This window comes from Lagopus muta, chromosome 8, assembly GCF_023343835.1.
Source record: "Lagopus muta isolate bLagMut1 chromosome 8, bLagMut1 primary, whole genome shotgun sequence".
Lineage (NCBI taxonomy): Eukaryota > Metazoa > Chordata > Aves > Galliformes > Phasianidae > Lagopus > Lagopus muta.
In genome coordinates this window covers 6,814,167-6,835,228 of record NC_064440.1, presented here as the reverse complement: position 1 = coordinate 6,835,228, position 21,062 = coordinate 6,814,167, and the positions used below count along the sequence as shown (strand labels likewise).

General features: G+C 38.5%; 1 protein-coding gene across 15 annotated transcripts in view; it reads right to left on the bottom strand.

Moving 5' to 3' along the window:
* Positions 1–21,062, bottom strand: part of NCKAP5 (NCK associated protein 5) — a 362,852-nt gene that overhangs the window by 162,767 nt on the left and 179,023 nt on the right. For all 15 annotated transcript variants that reach the window (XR_007378680.1, XM_048953741.1, XM_048953742.1 and 12 more), the window contains one exon: positions 8,765–8,898. Coding sequence is in view for 14 of the 15 variants with exons in the window: in XM_048953741.1 (XP_048809698.1) it covers positions 8,765–8,898 (134 nt within the window). In the remaining variant the exon portion in view is untranslated. The remainder of the gene's footprint in view (positions 1–8,764; positions 8,899–21,062) is intronic.

Sequence of the window (21,062 nt, the reverse complement as noted above, 5' to 3'; positions counted from 1 at the left end):
CTGCAGTACCTTAGAAGAGCTGAACACTTTTCTGGGTCAGTTTTATATCTGCTTGCACTTAGAAAGGAGGTGTAAGTTTCTCCGTTTTAGTCTGCTCCAAGATTTGTAAAGGTAAAATTTGGAGCCAGTTAACCACTGCTCCACTGAAGAATTCCAATCGCACTCATAAAAGAGAATTATGATCATTTAGCTTTACGTCAGCTTTTTAATCACAATATTCCCTCATAATTTAATTTGTTCTGTACCTACCATCATCAGTCTGAATATACACCACTACTCATTAATGATACATTCATAGTTAATAACACAAGTTTTATAGGACAGGAAAATTATTAATATAAACCACCTCAAGCACCTAACAAAAAGCATGAAGATCCTGGTCATACACTCACGTTTCTCTGTGAAACATCAGTCAAAAGAAACAGTCTAAATAATCTGCAAGTTGTGCATCACTTATTGTTCTTAATAGGTTCACTATCAACTGACAAAAGGAACCACAATTATGATGGGATCAGTAAATTAAAATGGGATAATTCCATGTTATCTAAGCATGGAGCTTAAGTCTAACGATGCAATCAGAAGATCAGCCTGAGCTAGCATCTTACACATTGGCTTTCAAAATGCTTATGTTTTCGACTCTCCAGAACTGTGCACTCTGAAGAAACAAGTCTCAAGGTGCAGATGGCATGGGCATAAGTAATTCTGCTGGTCAGGAAGGATACATGCAATGGAAGTTCCAAAACACTCCTGAGCTTTCCATTCCATATCCTCTTCCATCCTAGGAAGAAGGTAACTCATACAAGGTACCACTGGGCAGTGTTATAACAAAATGAGGCTTTAAAACTAGGCTGAGTCATCGCATCAAGTGTAGGAGACAATGCTGCAGCTTAGGCCAGAGAAACATTTCTAAAAAGTCAGCCCCAAACTCACTACAGTCAGCAATTGCAGACCCTAGAGTAACACCTGCTCTCTGCCTGCTTTCTTCTTGCTGTGCTCTTTGTCTCGTTTAACGTCTCTAATCATTTTACTAGGACATAATTTCCATTTAAACAGATCTTTTTGAATTACTGAATTCTTTATCACCACATTGTTTTTCTCTCACAGGTATTCCCTCCATTTCCTTTTAATATTTTTTTGTTATTCAGGTGTTATGAAATGAAGATAATCTTTTTCAAGGACAGAGGTACACACGTAACTAGGGAATTTTTCAGCACATAGTTTCAGAAGGAAGGATCTGGGTTCTACGTGCTGAGTAAAATAAATGGCTGAAGACTTCCATCCCACTGTAGATTCGCTCTTGCTATTTTGATAAGGAATTGATATTTTAGAAAACAATTATTGGAAAGGCCTTCTTCTTTGAAATGTAAGAACTTTCATATTATATTAAGTCATTCATTACTATACACTTCTTCAAAACATATAGCTTTGTAATAAAGACACCATATAAAATTGACAAAATTAGAGAGTTTTATAAGCAAATGCAATCTTCCAATTTAACGTTTTTAAAGCACATAGGATCTTCTAACAAATAAACAGAAATGATTTACAGTTTTATAACTGCAATCTAGACAAAAGCTTGTCACTTTTCAATATGATGCTTATGATTTCTTCTGCAAACATGTAAAATTATTATAATACATGGGGCTGGCAAATGTTCCTGATGAGACGAGTAAGGGATTAACCTCACATCTGAGGACATGGGAATATCACTATTTTTTCCATCATGAAAAAGCTTTCCCAGAGCAGATCATCCATAGCTGCCCTTAAGGACTTAGCATCTGATTTTAGCCATGTTCTACCTTTGAAAGTACCACAAGGGACATACTACAGAGCATCGTTAACCACGACAATTCTTCTGCAAGTACACTAAATTCAATTAAAAAAACTTCTTACAAGAGTTTCATAGAATCATAGAATCATAGAATCACCCGGGTTGGAAGGGACCCCAAGGATCATGTAGTTCCAACCCCCCTGCCTAGCAGGGCCACCAAACATACACATTCAGATCAGGTTGCCCAGGACCCCGTCCAACCTGGCCTTAAACACGTCCAAGGACGGGGCATCCACAACCTCCCTGGGCAGCCCGTTCCAGGGCCTAACCACTCTCCTAGTAAAGAACTTCCCCCTAACATCTAACCTAAATCTTCCCTCCTTCAACTTAAAACCATTTCCCCTAGTCCTGCTGTTGTCAGCCCTTTTGAAGAGTTTACTCCCCTCCTGGGTGTAGGTTCCCTTCAGGTATTGATAGGCTGCAATGAGGTCACCCCGCAGCCTTCTCTTCTCCAGGCTGAACAAGCCCAACTCCCTCAGCCTGTCCTCATAGGGGAGGTGCTCCAGCCCCCTGATCATCTTAGTCGCCCTCCTCTGGACCCTTTCCAAAATCTCTATGTCTTTCTTGTACTGAGGGCTCCACAAGTTTCTCAGAATCTACTTAAAACTCAAGCAACTGAGCTGAGTACTGGGACTGTAAGTGCTTAGGCTCGTTTGTGAAGACTACTGTGGAACCATAACTCAATTTTATTAACAGCAAATCAGTGTAATCTCTGCACAATTTCTTATTTGTATATAACTGAAAAACATTCCTTTGGAACTTCTCTCATTCTCCAGACTGCCTACACATGTAATTGCCAGGTATAATTGGTGGTTTGAGTACAGCTGATGTCTGTGAATACAATGAAGACATCATGGATCAATGGAGTCTACTTTAATTATCTTAACTCTTTAACTGTTTTTCATCCACCTTCTATCTTGTGATTGTAGATCACCCTTGTCAAGCTTTACTGGCAAATATACATTATGAAGGAGTTGGGTCTTTCACATTTAAGGGTAATCAAGGCAAGGTACAAACAAAAAGCTATGGAAATCTTCCAGTATAATTATGACAGGTTCCTTCCAGAAAAATGACTTCAAATTTACAATATCATGTTACATGCAAGCATTTTTAAAAGATGTTCTTTTGAGCCACGCTTAATTATCATCAAATGGCTTGACTTAAGGGAAAAATTAAACCTAAGGAAAACAAATCATTTTCTGCTGATCTTTGCAGACTTCTCCATGCAGATCAGCTGGTCTTTCTGTTGTCCCTTGGAATTAAGATATTTATCATGTCTAGCTAAGGAATATTTCTACTAACTATGTGAAGGAATCCATTATTTTGTATAGCCCCTTTACTTTCTATTGCATCAAGGAATTGCAGAATAATGTATGACATCTGTGACTTTCTTGATTTCACAAGCTCAAAAGAAACTAATCCATGAAAAATTCCACAGGAAAATAACAGTCAACACTTTGCATGTTCCAATGCAGTTTTAAAAAGACATCCATAAGAACAGCAAACCATTAATAAGTAGTAGCTATTCTCTTGACAGCCAGGTCCCACCCGCATTGGAAACGCCTTTCCATACATGAGTGAACAGCATTTAGGCAGCAGCATTACTCTGTAATTGTACTCAGCTCATACATCAGCACTTTCTTTTCATAAATGGAAGCATGTTTTACAACTGAGAATTATCTGTAACTAGAAATTTGTACCAAAAATATTCCTATTATTGAACAAAATAAAATGCACAGAGCTGTGAACTTGGACAGGTTTTTACAGTACATAAACACCAAACATGAACCTCAATCTCTTTAAACAGCAGAAACAAGGAAGTTTGCAGTTCCACTAAAATGAAGCTTTCACTGTCCTCTGACATAGAAGGGCTTGTAAACCCAGTCACATAATCCACAAAGGAATCCCTTCTCTTACTCTTGAGCACAGTATTATTGGAACGTGCTTCCAGGAGCTTCTGTTACTGTCAGCAGGGATCTCACTTTTGGGAATGAAACAGCCACCTAACAAGGCACATTACAGATACATAGCACACAGTATCTAAGATAGAAAGGCTCTGCTGGCTAGATGATCATGTTATGGGAATATAGAGAATATTACAGACCGCTTTCTATCACAAAATAAAGTAATGGATAGAGGGGATAACACCCTGTGTGTGGACTTGTGTATGGACATTAGAAACCAACTATTCAATTGTGGTGAAAATATTAATATGCTCCTTCTTTGCTAGGCGTTCCTTTACCTTTCTTTACCATACACAGGGTAAACTGCCTACTACTGCTTTGGTGCATATCTACTACATTATGCAAAGGAAAAAAAACAACACTTTGCCCTATTAAATTGTAGTGCTACACAGGAAAACAGAGGAAACAATATCATTTCATGCTCTGATAAATCAGTAACGGACAATAGATTCAACCTTGCAGAAACACAAGTAAGACACATACTGTCAGCACAGAAATAAGCAGCTTTTTCCCAGCACACAGATCCCCATGTTTTGGCTGTGGAAGACAAGATTACATATTTACTTTTGAAAGAAGCTTTCATTAACTAAGAGCTGCCATGAAACATCACCACATGACTTAGTAGCGTGTTGGGGTACTGAAACAAGCTGGCTCTTAATGTAGCTCCAGTGACTGAGGAGTTCACAGAAGTTCAGGAGCTGCATGTACCTCTACATGTGTCTTTAATAATGCCTGAAGCAAAGCAACCCGTTGCTTTCTAAAAGTATTACATAAACCAATATGTATCGTGCAATGTAGTCTTGTAAAACTTTTGGTCCCAGCATGACTTCTGTGTTCTGAGTTTATGGATTCTTCAGTACTCTGCAGTTACTCTGACATTACTGTTTGCTTTTCTTATCAACTTTGTTGTGAAAATATGCATAGTTCAATCAGATGGTTTGTAGCAGCCACAGAACAGAAGCTTGAAAATAGTGAAGCCTGATGAAGAGTTAAAAGATTCCTAAATTCTGCCTGTTGGTAGAACACCTGAAACTGGTGTTAAATCGTTGTTTTAATTCAAACTAGCCTATGAACTGCATGGGAGTATACTCCCCATACAGCCTGGGGTAACCTCCTTTTTGGGCTTCCGATTATGAGTTTGATTAAAAAGAAAAAGCACAAAAAATCTTTATTTTCTGCTTCATGAGAGCTATTCATGAGAGTATTACTTAAAAGTTACTTAAAGATGCTTGACACTGCTGAGTGAGGATGAGGGATGAAATACGTACCCAAGTATTATACATGCACACAAATAAAAATACTAATATGCTCATCCTATCAGCATTAATCTAAAAGAAATATATATCATCCTTTTCCTCCATCACTTCAAATCAAAAGCCAGGATCACTATCTTATGCAATAGGTGAAAGAGTTATTTACAATTTTACTTCTACCACACCCTTAGGACGTCCATCAAGCAGCTAAATGTTCCTCCAGTGAAAGTGCTCTGCCTAGCAGCAGCTCCACTATTGACTCTCATGAACCTGATATCAGGTTTTGTTTTATATTTACTCATTACTTTCTGACATTACATTTCACATAGCCACACTGAATAAAGGCTAAAGGTATCTAAAAGCTTAGGCCAGTATGACAGGGTCAGCCATTGGCATAAACGATATCTCGGTGACAATCTGACCCCCAAGAACCTTACGTACACTCAGGAGGATAAGAGATTTCAGCAGAACCACAGCTCCTTCTACGATATTTCTCTGAGACAAGGAGTGAATTTCTCCACAGTACTGCATTCATCCCTGCTATGACAAAATCAAAGGAACACCAGCAATGTCTGCCAGGAGAGCATTTTACCCTGCCAGGAACTAGACTGAAATTTTATTAATGGTATAAATTGGAATTCAATGGACATAAGATAAGCTGACTGGCTGCAGAAGCTACAGAGGCACCCTCAGGTTTAGACTTTCCAGAAATAATTCCTGTTGTATCCACATTGTTGCCAAGCAGCAAGGTCTCTCTGACAAGCAGGTGTTGTCCTCTAGCACTCTCCCACCAAGCAGATGTGACAGTGTTAGAAATTATGAGGTGATGATGTTGCAAACGTGAAAGATCTCCTTTTCACAAATGTTAGGAAAATAGTCATCCTTTCCACTCTACATGCAGACAAGCTGGAACTGAGCACCAGAAACAGCAATTGCTGGAGGAAAACCAAATGCTTAAAGTAATGGACACACAGTCTTTTTACACAAAGTATTATCGGATTTGTAGTAGTCACCTTTCGCCTTGCCAGAAGTGACAGGCTTAACCCTACGGTCAGTATTAATGCGAGGGGCATGGTGAAGCACACTCTAATGAGTATTACACTCATCTCATTTGCAGGACCCAGGCAGATCAAACAAGGACCATTTTCTACTATTGCAGTAACATCTGTCCTTAAAAGCCCAATGCTGCTCTCCAGCCACAGACACTGATATCCATAAACAACATCATCTTCAGTGAAAGAATTTGTACAATTTACCCAAGGGGGATTTCAAAGACTTAACACTACTCTCTTCAACTACTGTGTAAAAATACAAAATACACTTTGTAACAGTGTGTTCTATTGAACTTGTTCCATTTAAATCAGAATTGTAATCAAAACAATATAAGTAAAGCCTCTTCTTCTACTGCTTTAACATTTACCTTCTATCTGGAGTCACATGTGCTGTATGTGCTGAACAAAAAACGATTTTATTACTTACTGATATGTAACAGAGATGTAATTAATTTATGCTCTATCATTGGCCTTTTAGAGCAATACTGTAAATCACACCTATTGCTTCAGGCAGGGTTGTTGTTTCTGTTCCTACTGCTGTAGGAAGATGCAGATATCAGGAAAAGAACAGATGAAACTGAGAACAAGCAGATGCATGAGATGCAGTAGTTGCATGCTGCTCTCCAATGTGCCATATAAAAGAAGTCACAGGAGGAACTAATGCTAAACTACAACCTATCAAAAAATCATGAACTGACCCAATTTTTTCCAGAGCTGGATAAAGATGCAGCAGGCATAATACCAACATGAATGCCAACCTGCTGTACGTACATGAGAGGTGCCAATATTCAAAATGGAAAAGTCAGACCGCATGACACTATCTTGGAAGTAATTGGATGACAGGTACTTACAGGGTTAGTCACCATGCATTTGTACAACATTCTTCTCATGCCAAAATGGGCCTTATATGAAATAAAAGAGTAACTCCAGTAAAGTAACAGATCGCAGTGGTTTTAAGAGAGAAAGCACCAAAGTCTTCACCTCAAGGTGAGACTATACTATGACAATTTAAAAATTACTGCATTCAAATACAGTGAAAAATCCTACTTTCAGCATTAAGTAATTTTCTTGCAGGACCTTTGCACACCTTAAATATGTTCACATCCAGTAAAATTAGAGAACGAATTTAGAATTGCATGGATATACCACAATGCAATTCTGGAAAATAAGTTTCAAAAGCTTTCTTGTTCTACAGTAACAGTCACATATTTATCAAACTAACCATTATGTCATTTTAAGACTTTGGCAGATCTATACAAATGTTAAGAAAGAAAACTTTGATTTACTTCAGACTCTCAGCCTGGAATATTGCTTACTTGATATGAATGGAAATGTCAATCAATAAAAAAAACGAAACAACTTGCCTTCTGAAGTTCTCAGTCTCAAACTTTATGCTTATTTGATAGATTAAAGCCACACAATTCCAGATAGGAGCAGACAGCTTTCCTCGCCTGATTACAAAGATCAACTTCCAGCTTTCCATACACTATCGTGTTTTATTCTTTCACAGATGCACAGAAAATAATTGAAATGCAAAGAAGCATCCTCCAAATCACACTTTAACCTACTGTACTGCATGTATATTTAGGAATGTTTATTTAAATGCACTCAGTTCATGAATTGCTCAGATTTAAAAGACTTACGCTATAATCTATGTTCTTACTTCAGTCTATCTGTATCTGAAATACAGAACATTTGGGGACAGAGTATTATTGTCTATCCATCCTCTTCCAAAGTACATGCAATTTTCTTGATTTTAACATATCCTATCACCACCTGTCTTGTCTCATTTAATTATTCTCACACTGGGGAAAAAAGCATCAAATTGTTCAAATGATATAGCATCTTTAAACAGTACAAGATTATCTAGTTGCCTGTTTCATTATTTGCTCCAACTGGCTAAGACAAATACACTGTTTTAGGAAAAAAAGTTTGCTTGCATAAGCAAATATCTTTATATTCTACCAAATGTCAGAAAAAAATAATCTCTAATATTTATCATGACAAACATAAGGTTTTAAAAGCAAACAAAGCATCCCAAGCCATGCATTCTCCTTCTAACATCAAGTCTACACTACAATAAAATCAGAGCACAATGAAACCAATGGCAGTTTTCATAATTGGCAAGCACATGGCCAACTACAGGTGCCATTAATGAAAAGTAGTATCCTCTATTAGTGTAGGTAATGTGGTTCTCCTTCCAGAGGAGCTCCATCCTATCTGAGGAAGAAACCCTAAGCTCATAGAAGCAGGATGATTACCCAGGTGGTAAAACACATACGTTTGTTCTTGCTTTTTGCCATTACTGAGATTGAACAAAATCTTTGCTGATGGTTAACAGAAACAAACAATCAAATAGGAACTTACCAATGACACACACTTTCTAAGAAGTGAAGAGCATTACATCTTAGAACTTAACAGAGTTTTAACCACTACAAAATCCTGGAAATGAAAATGTTCACCATTATGCAGAATACAAGCTTTTACGTTTGAACTTGTGGTAGCAGTCATTCAGCCAAATGACTGCTAAGCTTACCAAATTTCAGAGGGAAAGCAGTTCTTTGGCTTGGATGCCTTCCATTCAAGCGGTCATGAGGTTTGATCAGTCTTTCTGGACCAAAGCATGTTCCTGTATTTTAAGCAGAATTCACTTATTCAACATACCTGGAAAACTGCTCTTGTAGGCCACGCATCTGAGCTCTGTTACGCTCTGACTCCAGTGTTACCTCCCGTAATCGTTTTTCACTCTCGAGTCTTAAATGTCTTTCTTCCTCCAACTCATGTATCAGTTTCTCACGCTGAAAGACCATAAAAGTTAATAAATTACTCTATAGGTAAAACACTTTTAAGTTAAATTTTATATTTTATTTGGGAATGATCATCAAACAACCAATATTCAGGTTTGTTGTTGTTTTTTAAAATGCCATTAATACACACAATAACAGGGTAGAGATGGAGATTCTGTCAGAATATCACCATATATACAGCAATATTGAGCTATTTCTCCTCACTCTCCTGAGACTCACAGAAGTCAGCGTAACAGACATTTAGGAACAAACACCCTCCCCTCCTTTGAAGAGCTTTTTCTTCACCTCCATTCAAAATAATTTTCACAAATGATATTGAGATCTGTGATCTTGCTCCATAATAGACACAGGAAGCCTGAAGCAGTCATGATGACAACCTGCCACCCAACCCTTAATGACTCAGTCCCAAGAACAGAGTAGGAGATGATTCTGCAGTGCTGTTTTTGTTGTTTTGGATGAGGAGCAAGAATCTTATCAGCAGGACGGAGTCTGTTTAAATCTATTAAGTGAAATCCTATCACAAAGAGTCTGTTTGTAAAAACCACCTATCCAAATAAAAAGCTAGGAGAGGGATGAAAATGTCATTAATCTTACTAATAATTCTCGAAAGCAAATAGAAAATGCTTGTTGCTAATGCTGAAATGATAGGATCAAAATGCTCGATCCACAACACACAGGACTATCTGGGTGTATCTACATACATTATGGATGACTGTTTTTTTTAAACTTCAGATCCAAACACAAAAATGAGATATAAAAGTAATGACTTCAAAACCCTATTTTAAAAGTAGGTGCATGGGATTTAGGAAGAGTAGGGAATGAACTGAAAAGTTATAAAAATGCTAATAGAATTAAAAAAAAAAAAAAAGTATATACAGCCTTTTCCACGTGACCCTACTGCTACACAGAAATTACATTAAATTAAATTTAACTAAATTAAATTTATCCTTGTGCATTTAAATGAGATAACGAGTCAATAAAAAAAAAAACAAATAAGCAATTAACATGGTACTACATTACAGTCCCCCAGCAAAGGGATTCCAAATTGGTTGCGCAGAAGTTAAGCCTTTGTAAAGCTATAGTGGGTACACTATCTATACACTGAGAAAAAGTTCTGTGTGCTTAGTGCACTGCCATTGGCAGCCTATCAGATGGAGTTCTGTTGCTGACCTAAATTTTCATGACACACCTGCAAAAATTTGTCTAGAAATTACACACAAAATTTCATTAGACAATAACAAAGATATCACAGTGTTAAGCCATTAAATGAGAGAGACAGACTATTTGTACAAGTCTTACAGTTATAAATCTAACTGGATAATAATTTATAAAGCAGTAACCAAGGGACCCAAAATACGAACGTTACCAAGTAGAAAAAGGATCTGAAAGGCACTGATAAATAAGCACAAGCCACAAAGGGAGGCTGCAAAGGATCAAATGAAATATCTATATACTTGTGGAAAAACATAGGGAATTACTCAGAAAAGAAGATGGCTTCTGCCTAGTAAGTTGCATGTAATACCTATACCATATTCCCTGGAAAAATGGGAAATTGCAAAACTAGAAGCCCACTGCTGGACAACAAATACACTGTTCTAACTAAATTATTTAATAACTGTTATGCAAGCACATCCTGGCAGGTGCTGAGTGATCCTTTGCTTTTGTCAAAATGAAAAGAGCAGAGCGCTCAGCATCAAGCAGAAGATGCACAGCACCTTCAGTAGAGAATCCATCCCTGGAATGATAACTCACAGCAACGATACGGGAAGATTATTCAAAGTAGTTAGAATTTGTCCAGGTTTCATCCTATCAACACCAGCTTCAAGATCATATTGTGTGCTGGATATTACCAGTATCTTATAAACACAAGTGACTGCTGTTTAGGAGACATCCAGGGCCAGAGAACAGTATGGAAAATAATTTAGAAGAAAGATACAGTTAGCAGTGATTAAGACAAGCTGACAAGCCTACAGAAAGTGGGCTTAAACATGAATAAGCAACTGTCCCTCTAGTAACTGATATGCTACCCTGGAGGAAAAGCACGAACTGCTATGCGCCCAAGTGTCCCAGCTAACTCAAGCACCATGCTGTACCTGAGCTCCCTGCTGCAGTAGCAGCTTAACTAAGATAATACACTAAACAACTACTCTCATTCAACATAATTACCACCACAATGATCTTACTCTGATACAGCAGCTACCTTTCCGCTTGCTGCACTGACCATGCTCTGCTTCTCAAATAAACCTTCTTTTTATTTTATGTACAAAGCTGAATCTCCACAGGGAAGACTACAGAATGATACACCTGTGAATATCTGGGGTATTTCACAGCATTTCTTACCAAGACTTGACCCTTCAAAAAGAGATTAATATCCTTTCTTCCACCTCACTGCCAGGATCTGTTGTTGGTTGCACACCAATACTGCCTGCAGTTATGGCCACATTGCCACTAACCACAAAACCACATTTTCTAGTAGAACAGGGAATATACAGCAGAAATTCACAGATCCAAGCTTTTCCCTACAGGTCAAAGAGCAATGTAAGCTATTTCTGGGTTTCATTTCCTTCTTGCTGGTAGGTCACGGATTGCTGTTGCCACCATTACTCCTCATATTCATGCGGGAAAGTGTGCAATGTTGTAATGGACAAAAGATCCGCACACGTAGGTGATTTTTATTTTGGAAGAAGAGAAAAAAGACCTAGGAGTTATCTTCAGAAAAAGTATCCATAAAAGAAAGGCAACATTACAGAAATGAAATGCTTAAATATTAGGAACTTCTGGAAGGAAGTCCAGTCTTCATATCACAACATGCTATTAGTTACATCAGCACCTTGCTGTACAAAGCTTATGCTTCTGCCACGGTACACTCACAGGTACACAAGCAGAAAGCAATGATCATTACTACAAGATTTTTATTCAAACCCAGAAAAGCCATTACAAGGAGGCACAGATGAGAAGTAAAACTCCAGCACAGAAAGGTTGGAGATTTTTTCATCCCAATAACAGATGACGTCCCTGCATTCTCCAGAAATTTTGCACTGTCATAATGCCTTCTACAAACTCCTCCATACAAAACCCACTTTATTCTTGTGTAAGATAAAGGTATGTGAAAACACATGAAGTGGCCAAGAGTAGTTCCATGTTTCCACAGTTTCCACAGACTAAAAGCTTACTGTAAGGAGTACAATTAGCATGCAACATGAAGAAAACATGACATAGAAAAGAATGCATTGTGAAATGCATCACTATGTTTTAACATCATTGCCTTCTCCAAATGAAGTTGTATGTGTTTCACTTGCCAATTCTTCATTAGCTGTAGCTTCTTCTCTCCATGAGCTCTGTTCAATCTTTCCCACCTCCTCTCCTCACAGTTAACTTTCTCCTCTCAGAAGCACAACTCTTGCTTTACTCTCCCTCTCCCGACAAGCTCTCTTCCATTACATTTCCCTGTCAAATCTCTGATAGCTTTCCGAATACACAAAATATTTAATGTGAACAAACTAGAGTGAAAGGCAGGGTTAGCAAATTCCACCCATACTTTTGTGTTAAGTACCGGAATATTTTAACACTTGAACAAATACTGTTTGCAATTACTTTTTCATGAGCATTTGAGCAATCAAGTTCACCAGTTTCATCATGTTCATGAGCAAATGTCTGCATGTCAGTGAGTTCCTTTTTGTGTAAGTGTAGAAACATTCATGTCAAAATGTTTCATTTCTCATCCAGCTAGGGACATGTACTGCACATTAATTCATCTTCTCAAATGTAAGCAAGAAATCAAATTTGAGCTATACATGATCAAAACAAAATGTATGAGAACTATTTATGTCATGTTACACTGAACTGAAAACGTCTCTTTTAAGGCTCCTGAATGACCCCTAGAGCTACAAAATGCAAAAGTAACAAAAAATAAAAGCATACATCATGAGTGGCAGTCACAAAGGCAAAGCCAAGCACCCAGCCATAAGGTCGTGGATTCTGCTGTGCCTGCCTCTCCTGCATCACAATTTAAGACTATAGGTGCTGGCAAGGGAAATTTTCCAGGGACTCAGCAGGCACACAAGGCACATACTGCACTTGTTGCTGCTATTCAGAAGGGAGACAGCCCAACAGCTGCACAGAAACTGCTCCCTCCTTTTTTGTTTAGCTTATGTTTGAACCTTGTGAGAAGCCATTTTTATGAACAGTCGGGTGGAACAGGACTGCTGAGTTCAAACACAAAAGATTTTTCTTGCTCAACGTATCATAAGTACTGTGGCAGTAATTACGTCAACATCAGAGAGCAATTTTGTCAAAAAAAAAGTCTACGCAAAAACATTTAACCCAGGCTTAATGTTGCTCTAAATCAGGCTATTAACCTGCACATTAATTTTTTAACAACTATTTTTAAGCATTTGCTAAAGAGGGCCACAAATTCTGCATAATTAATATTGATTTTGAGCAGATACTTTGTAATGAATTCAAAAAAGGGGAAGCAAGTAATACAGCCTTTTTGTTTGGTTACAATTTATAGAATCATTAAGGTTGGGAAAGAGCACTAAGATCATCTAACCCAGCCATCACGCAGCGAACCGTCAAGTAACTGCTGACCTAAAGCAAGTACTTCAGTAAGCATTAATGTAACTTCTGATGCTATACATTTGATACCTCACAATAACAGTAATAATTTAATCACAGCCTGGCATGGAGCACACCATCCTATGGCCTGACCACAAGCTGGCTGCAGAAGCAGGTAACAAAACAAAAATCAAGCAAACAAACAGCAACTATGAGAAGCATACTGACATTCTGCAAATCAGTTTGTGTAGCACATAAGTGGTCAACGCTCAATAGGCACATTCATAGTACTCAAACCCACCATTCCACTGCAATACTGGGGTCTATCTGTACCAGATCAATAAAGAATGCTGCAGACAGCAATCCCTGTTATATTCCCTATTGTATCAGAATTCAGTATTTCTCTGGTCTCCTTATCAACTGAGCTCACTGGACAGGATACAAACATGATGGCATTCATCAACATAGAGGTGTACAGCAACACAGACAAGGGCTTGGAAAGTTACTGTTAGGAAGTGATGTACAGAAAAACAAGCTGCCTAAGGTGACAAGCAGGAAACCTGGGACAGGCACCAATACAGTGAGTGTTTCCTCCCAGTATAAAGCATGAAATCAGACTCTATTTGAGCAAGCACCACCAAGGCAGACGGTGGGTGAGACTGCTTTGGTGTGGCCAGTTCCAGAAGCAGACTGCACTGCCCTTGCCTTCTACTAAGCCCAGGTTCACACACAGGTCTGGACCTTTGCATCCAAACTCCCCTTCTGCAGCCCAGTCCCAAGCCTAGCAGGGGTGAGACTGAAATCCAAAGTCAAAACTTCCTTCACTCACAGACAGCAGGAAAGAAACATGATGAGAAGAATGGAGGGGGCCGAGACCATTTTTTACCCATCATAAATTGTACCAGGTACTGTATTTTAGTTTAAATTAAAATGAGTCAAACTTCAGTGTCCTTTGTTTGCTCCTCATCGATCGCTGTTAAACCAAATGTTTCTCATTCTGTAATCAATACTTCTCTGCAAAAATAAACCGAGGCACTGACAAACAACTTTGCAGCACACTGCAGCTTTCCTCATGGTGGACTTTGACAGCATGAAAAAACACTACCTAATGAATGGAAAAGAGAAGTGCACTGCTTATTGTGCTTATTACAATTTTAACAGGGCTTACAGCTGAATCATTTTACAGTAACAAGACTTTATTAAATCAGCCAGCTATTGAGACCAGAACTTTCTGACAGTTAATATGCCTTTGTCCCTCATTACTGTTTCCAGCTATACTGGGAATATCAACAAATACTCTCAAAACACTCAAAGCTTTCCCAAGGATGAAGTCAAGGTGTTTTAAAGTACTGTGAAGCATTAAGACATAGCAGCAGTAACTGAAGCACTCATAGGGCTCACGGAGGGAAAGGTAGCTTTATTTCCACAACTCCTCAAAATAAAGTTAAGGGTGAAATTGTGTTGCTGCTTTGTAATGAAAATGAATTACCCTTTCGTTTGATGCTGACTTGTACTACAGAGGCTGAGGAAGAAAGTTCCTCGATTTATACTACACCTCTATTTTTCTCCCCAATTATTTCAGGATGTAATTATTTTTCCCAACCTTATTCTTGCTACAGCTCTGCAACAGCAAGATATACATAGTATAAACAGCATCTCCTAATTTCAGGCTGGTATCTTCTAGCTCTTTCATTCCGGTGAGAAAAAAATGATGACACCCTGGAATAGGATTCTGCTCCCACAACGACAGGCTGCCCTGAATAAACCAGGAAAATCTAATTGGCACTAAATAACTTGTATTAGCATTTTCTATAACTGCCTTAAAAACAGTTAAAGTGAATAATTTGAAGCAAATAATTTATTTTTCACTATTAAATTTTAATGTGCTAATAGATCGCTCTCTTTTGCCTCATAACAGACTAGGAACATGCATTCCACAACTACCAGATGGAAACTTCAAGCTCTGCGTGGCTCTGAGATGAATAGCAAGATAGGAAACATTTATTACCAGTAGTGATATTTTAGTGACAGTAGTTTACACACTTTATATTCTTTGGTGATAACACTTCTCCAGAGCAATTGAAGTAAATTAGAAACACTTTCTTGATACAATTACTACTTCTGAATAAAATAAGATGCTAGCTTTCATTGTGCAGTAGCTCAAAATTGCCACCATGTGGCAGGACAGCAACTTAATTTAGCATTATTTATATTGCAGTGATACAGTTTTAATTGCATCTGTACAATAGAATAACTGCTGTGCTGAAGCTCCTTTATCACTTCAAGCCTACAATTAATCAGAATTAGGCAGGCTATTACATGAACAATACTGTATATATAGTTGCAGTTGTGACAGAATTTATGTTATACATTTTTTTTTTTTTTTTTTTTTTTTACAAAATTCATAAAACCTTTCAACACAGAGCTGGATAGCAAGCTCTTCTGTCTGCACATCCCTTCCAACAGGTTCGGTTTATGGGCACCCATTGGTGCCAAACAGCCCCGTCATTCTGGGAAACACACAGCAAAGGCCACAGGAAACATGAGTTACCATTAATAAAATAAACACCAAAAAACCCCATCACCATCACCAAGAAAAACCTCAACTCGCTCCTAGTCTACCAGAAACTAACAAACAGAAGGCAGCTTTGTGGTTGACTTTCCTTACGCTACAGCTGGTTGCACCCATTTCACTGTATACCAGTGATTACACCCAATCCACACAGCGATACATGCCACGTGCAAGCAAGCTTTAGGTGGGTGAAACATCTGCACCCCAGCAGCCACAACAACACAGAACTTCTTAAAGACCATCTCCACATCAAACTTTTAATGTTGAGTCATGGCAAGCAATACATTTTCTGAAATCACGTCTCTCTAATAAACAATTCCTATTTACTCAAATTCACAGCTGATAGCATAATTTCAAAGACTTGTATTGATCCTCAGTTCTCAGCCTAATTATTTTTTCCTTTCCATATTGTACCCATCTCCTATGAGGAAATAAAGAGAGCACTCTTAGAGAGCTAGAAATCCCCACACAGTCAGATCAAGGATTTTTTTTTAATTATTAATCTTAAAATGATAACGCTTTTCTAAAATGAATTTGCAAATGTAATTGAGCTTTTAATAGCTTCAACAGATAGTAATTAAAGAAATTTCATTTCCCTAAATTAAACATAATGAAATGTTTTTCAAGATCAAATAAAAACTTGGAAACAATATTACAGCAGACATAATTCATACGAATACCTAATATTCAGATATGTGCAGAACAAACGTCTGTCAATACCAAAATGAAAAAGAGTAGAAGTAATAAGTAATGTACAGTTTTTTTTCCTCCTAGAAATGTGCAAGGTTTTAATGGCTAATTATAATTCCAAGCCCTTCACTACAGCTTTTTGACAGAGTGACTTGCATTTTAGCAAGATGTAAAACTAAGTACAGCAATAGGGGTTTTCAATTTTGTACTACATATGTATTTCTCTTATTAGAAGCAAAGTTTTACAACCAGTTTAACTTGTTAACAACAAGCTTTTATTAATTCATTTGCAGACAAGCAAAAAAACCAAACCCACTATCTATGAGTTTACATTTCCCATTTGTTTGATTAAATAAAATTTATACTGAAGGCCATAACTAGCACTGAACTCTGACAGGTGCGTGAAGGAAAGCCCAGGCCATACAATTTAGGGCTGTTTCACATTTGCATGTGCCTAAGTTACACTCAGTTTTTGCTATGGCACAGCTGTGTTTTACAGTTAAGGAGAAGATAATTGCTGTCAGTTTTGATAAAGTTCCAGTCTAAGACTGGAACTGTCTTCATATAAATAAAAAACAAAGTCTCATAGAGAACAAAGGAAAACTTCATTACAGTGCTGTGTTATTTTGTTCGTGCCTACTTCCATTAACTTGTGTTTAGCAGCAGGACTCACTGCCCAAGAGAAACCACTGAACTTCTCCAAGTCTTACTATGATTCTCCAAGATCACTGACGACAAAATCCACACAGCTATGCACAACACCTCCATCACTTAACAGCCACTGTCTGGTTATGCCTGTACAAGGCAGCTGAGTGAACTCAGCACACCATTAAGCGTGCTTCAGGGTGACCAGGCTGGCTGTGCAGTGGAGCAGAAGATGGAGGACCACCACATCCCTACCAACTTGGTTTGGGGACAGCAACCCCCAGAAGCAAGATGGGGAGATCCTAAATCACTTTTGCTTATCTGAAATGGCTGTGTGCCTATGCGCGAAGCATTTTTTTCCCCCATAACTGACCAATGTGTTCTTCAGATGATCTAAATGGTTTCTTTTCTAAGTGACTGAGTGCTCACAGAACAAATGGGCACATGGTTGAATCAAGCATTTCCCACTTGGATCTGCATTAGTGAGGCAGGAGTTATGCAGCAGAACACACATAGGATGAGCATTTGAAAATAATAAATAAACACTTCTAACTAATAAACAAACACAAGTTTTACTTAGTATAAAATGAGAGGGCAGGGGAACTGTGCTTTGTTGCTCCAGAGAACTTGGATTTATTCAGATGCTAGGAGCAGTATGCTCTGATGCTAGGCAGAGTTAATGCTTCTTCACATTCTGGATTTCTCATGAAACTATCTGTATTTCCTGCTAATAATTAGGATATGCCGAAGTTAAGAGAAAAAGATGTCAGGCTAATCTAGAATTGGGAGGATGGGAGATGTAGAACTGAACCACGACAATCATGAGAAGCCACTCAGAAACATTTGCAGTACCATCATGTCCCCACGGATGTGAGACAAACTGATATCTTAGTTTGCACACACGCACTTCTATTTGCCTTTCTCAGCTGACACACTCAGCATCCCTGGCATCACTACTTGCTGCCAGCTATGCTTCCATGCAGCATTTCTTTTTCTCAGACTCTTCACAGCACTGCTCATGAACATGTCAGATCTTATTACAGTTGTTTTGTGTTCACTTGTAGAATTCATTTAAGGTCGGCAAGTAACTGCAAAAAGACACCTGATTTATCCAGCTGTTTCTTGCAAGTATTCCAGAGGCCTATCACCATAGTTTTCTGATGAATGTACCTCTTTATCATTTTCATTCCGAAAGCACTGCAGGCACTGCTGGAGGCAACAGGGAAACGTGGAGAACTTTTTGCTGGCTGGTGAATCCTCAACAGTAATTCTAACAGAGCTGCCATGACACTGATAACGCACTCATTTAGAAGAACCGGCTTCACTTTCAGAGGCCAGATTGAGTTTGCAAGCCTGGTGGTTGGGAGAACTCAAAAAATAAAGAAACAAGTTTGCATGGTGTTTTCAATTTGTTCACTGGTCCAACCGGAGTAATTGAAAGACTGCATCACAACCTGGTATCATTTTGCAGAGTGACTTTCCAGTAATAGGTTCTCTTGAACGTCTGTTCAAGGTTCCACAGACTAATTCCAGCTCAACTCAAGTGTCAGCCAGGCTCTCCCCTAACTTCAGTCTCCCTCCCTTTCTAGAGCATGTAGTATGATGTACTTCCAAAGGAAAAGAAAACCTCTGACATTGACTTCTCTGATCTTCATTTCTGTATTTATCTATTTACACAGGATGGAGCTACTTGTTCACAGACACACCAGCTTTACCTCTGCTGGGTACAAGGAGTATGAAGAATGGGCTAGCAAACTATTTATGACTATATAGTTTCATAAACTTTGGCAAGAAAGAAATTGTGCTGTTTGTCTGTAGAACAGGAACTCTGCTGTTCACTAATGCTCCCATATCACTGCACCAAACAATTTCCTATAACTCACTTAAGACATCAGGCTTGAAATCAAATTCAACACAGGCGAAATATGAACAATCTTTGACTAAATGGGGCTGAAAAGAAATAACCCAGCTATACTGACCATACAAATTCAAACAGAGCAGGGTTCCCTGGAATGAGGTATGCAAATGGATGATTCAGTTTTTCAGCTACTGTGAGGCAGGGAGGTGAACCCCATCAGCACAGCTGGTTCTGTCCCTGCCCTGGCATCCAGACACATGCCAGTGGCTACATGGAAAGCACGAAGCTCAGAAGAGTTTCTCCATCTCACCTGTGTTAGATCAAATGTGCTGCTACAAACTGATGTTCTTGCCTCGTGAGGGCTCACAAGGATCTTTCTGAAAGCCTGTTTACATTCCTTATAAAGCTTTTCATTTTCAGTGTGCTGGATTACACATGTTCTTCATGCCCTAACTTTCCACTCACCTCCTCCTACATATTTCAGTTTGTGAAGAGGTTTCCCTTACCAACTGATGTAACATACAGCTGCTGAATGCTGCCAACAACTCTGAAAACCTATCTTCAGCACAAAAACATTTACCAGCTTCTGATTTAACACATCTTTCCATACAGTATCTCCCACATCACAAGATTTCCACTTGAGGAAATAGCATCATTTCAGCTATCTGGGGCAATCATACACAGGTTCTAGGAATTCTGACTTGCTCCTCCCCTGACAGCCAAGGAAAAAGTTTCTTAACTGAAAAACTGCCAGTTGTTGCCTCAGGGCACTTGTTAATAGGTACGACCAGAAACAAGACTTTCCCAAGAGAGGATAATTTTAATCTGCAACTCAGAAATCATTTCTAAATAAGCAGTCACCACAGATGCCAATCACAGATCTGCAGTGTAAAGATGTAATTACAAAATGACTGCTGCATGGCCTGTGTATACTGAGCCAAATTCCCTCTCAGTATTCATCCCAAGTAGCTGGGCTGTGATTATCCGCAGCACATCAGTACCTCCAGGCTCTCAGCACTATTTACAAGCATTGTAAGATCCTCTTCCCCAAAGAGTTCGCTACCTAAACAATCATACAGACAGGAGATGAGTCAGAATAAAGCCCATTGTACAAATAACCAATCTGAGTCAGACAGGACTGTATACAAGATTATAAAAGAATTGGGTGACTGAGGTAGCATGGCTTGTATGACACCAAAACTAAAGAAGAATAGGACTTCTTGTGGATACAGTAAGCCGGGATTTCAATATCCTAGTTATCTGAAGTCACACAACAGTTATTGAACTGAAAGAATGAATTATTGGCACAGTTTGGAGAATGAGTGAAAGCCACTTCACAACTAGGTAAGGTCCAGTATCAGGTGCTGTTTCAAGCATAGTACTTGTATTTGTATTCATTTCCAGAACAACTGCAGAGTGCATCATGCCAAATGGTATGGAAATAACACAGTCCAAACATCACAGTCATTCCCACAGTCTAGACAGCTGCCTCTCACAGGACATTTAAGCAAGTCTGGCCACCAGTTCCAGACTTGGAACAGTATGTCATGAGATCTTCATTATGAAAGATCTCACAGAATATCAAAAGATGCCTTATCACAAAGCAGTGAGCACAGAGCCAAAACAAACAGAAAGTATGCAAAAACTAACTCCTGACAAAGCAAAAGTTGAATTAAAGATTATGAGACTGAAGTAGGGCAGAAAAGAAATGAAGACTCATAGCCACAAGCTCAAGCAAAACGAATTCATGCAAAGCTGCTGAAGTTTTAAGTTTAATATGTGAAAGCATATTTCCCTGTCTCTGCTGCATCTATTTTATTAATCACCAACAGA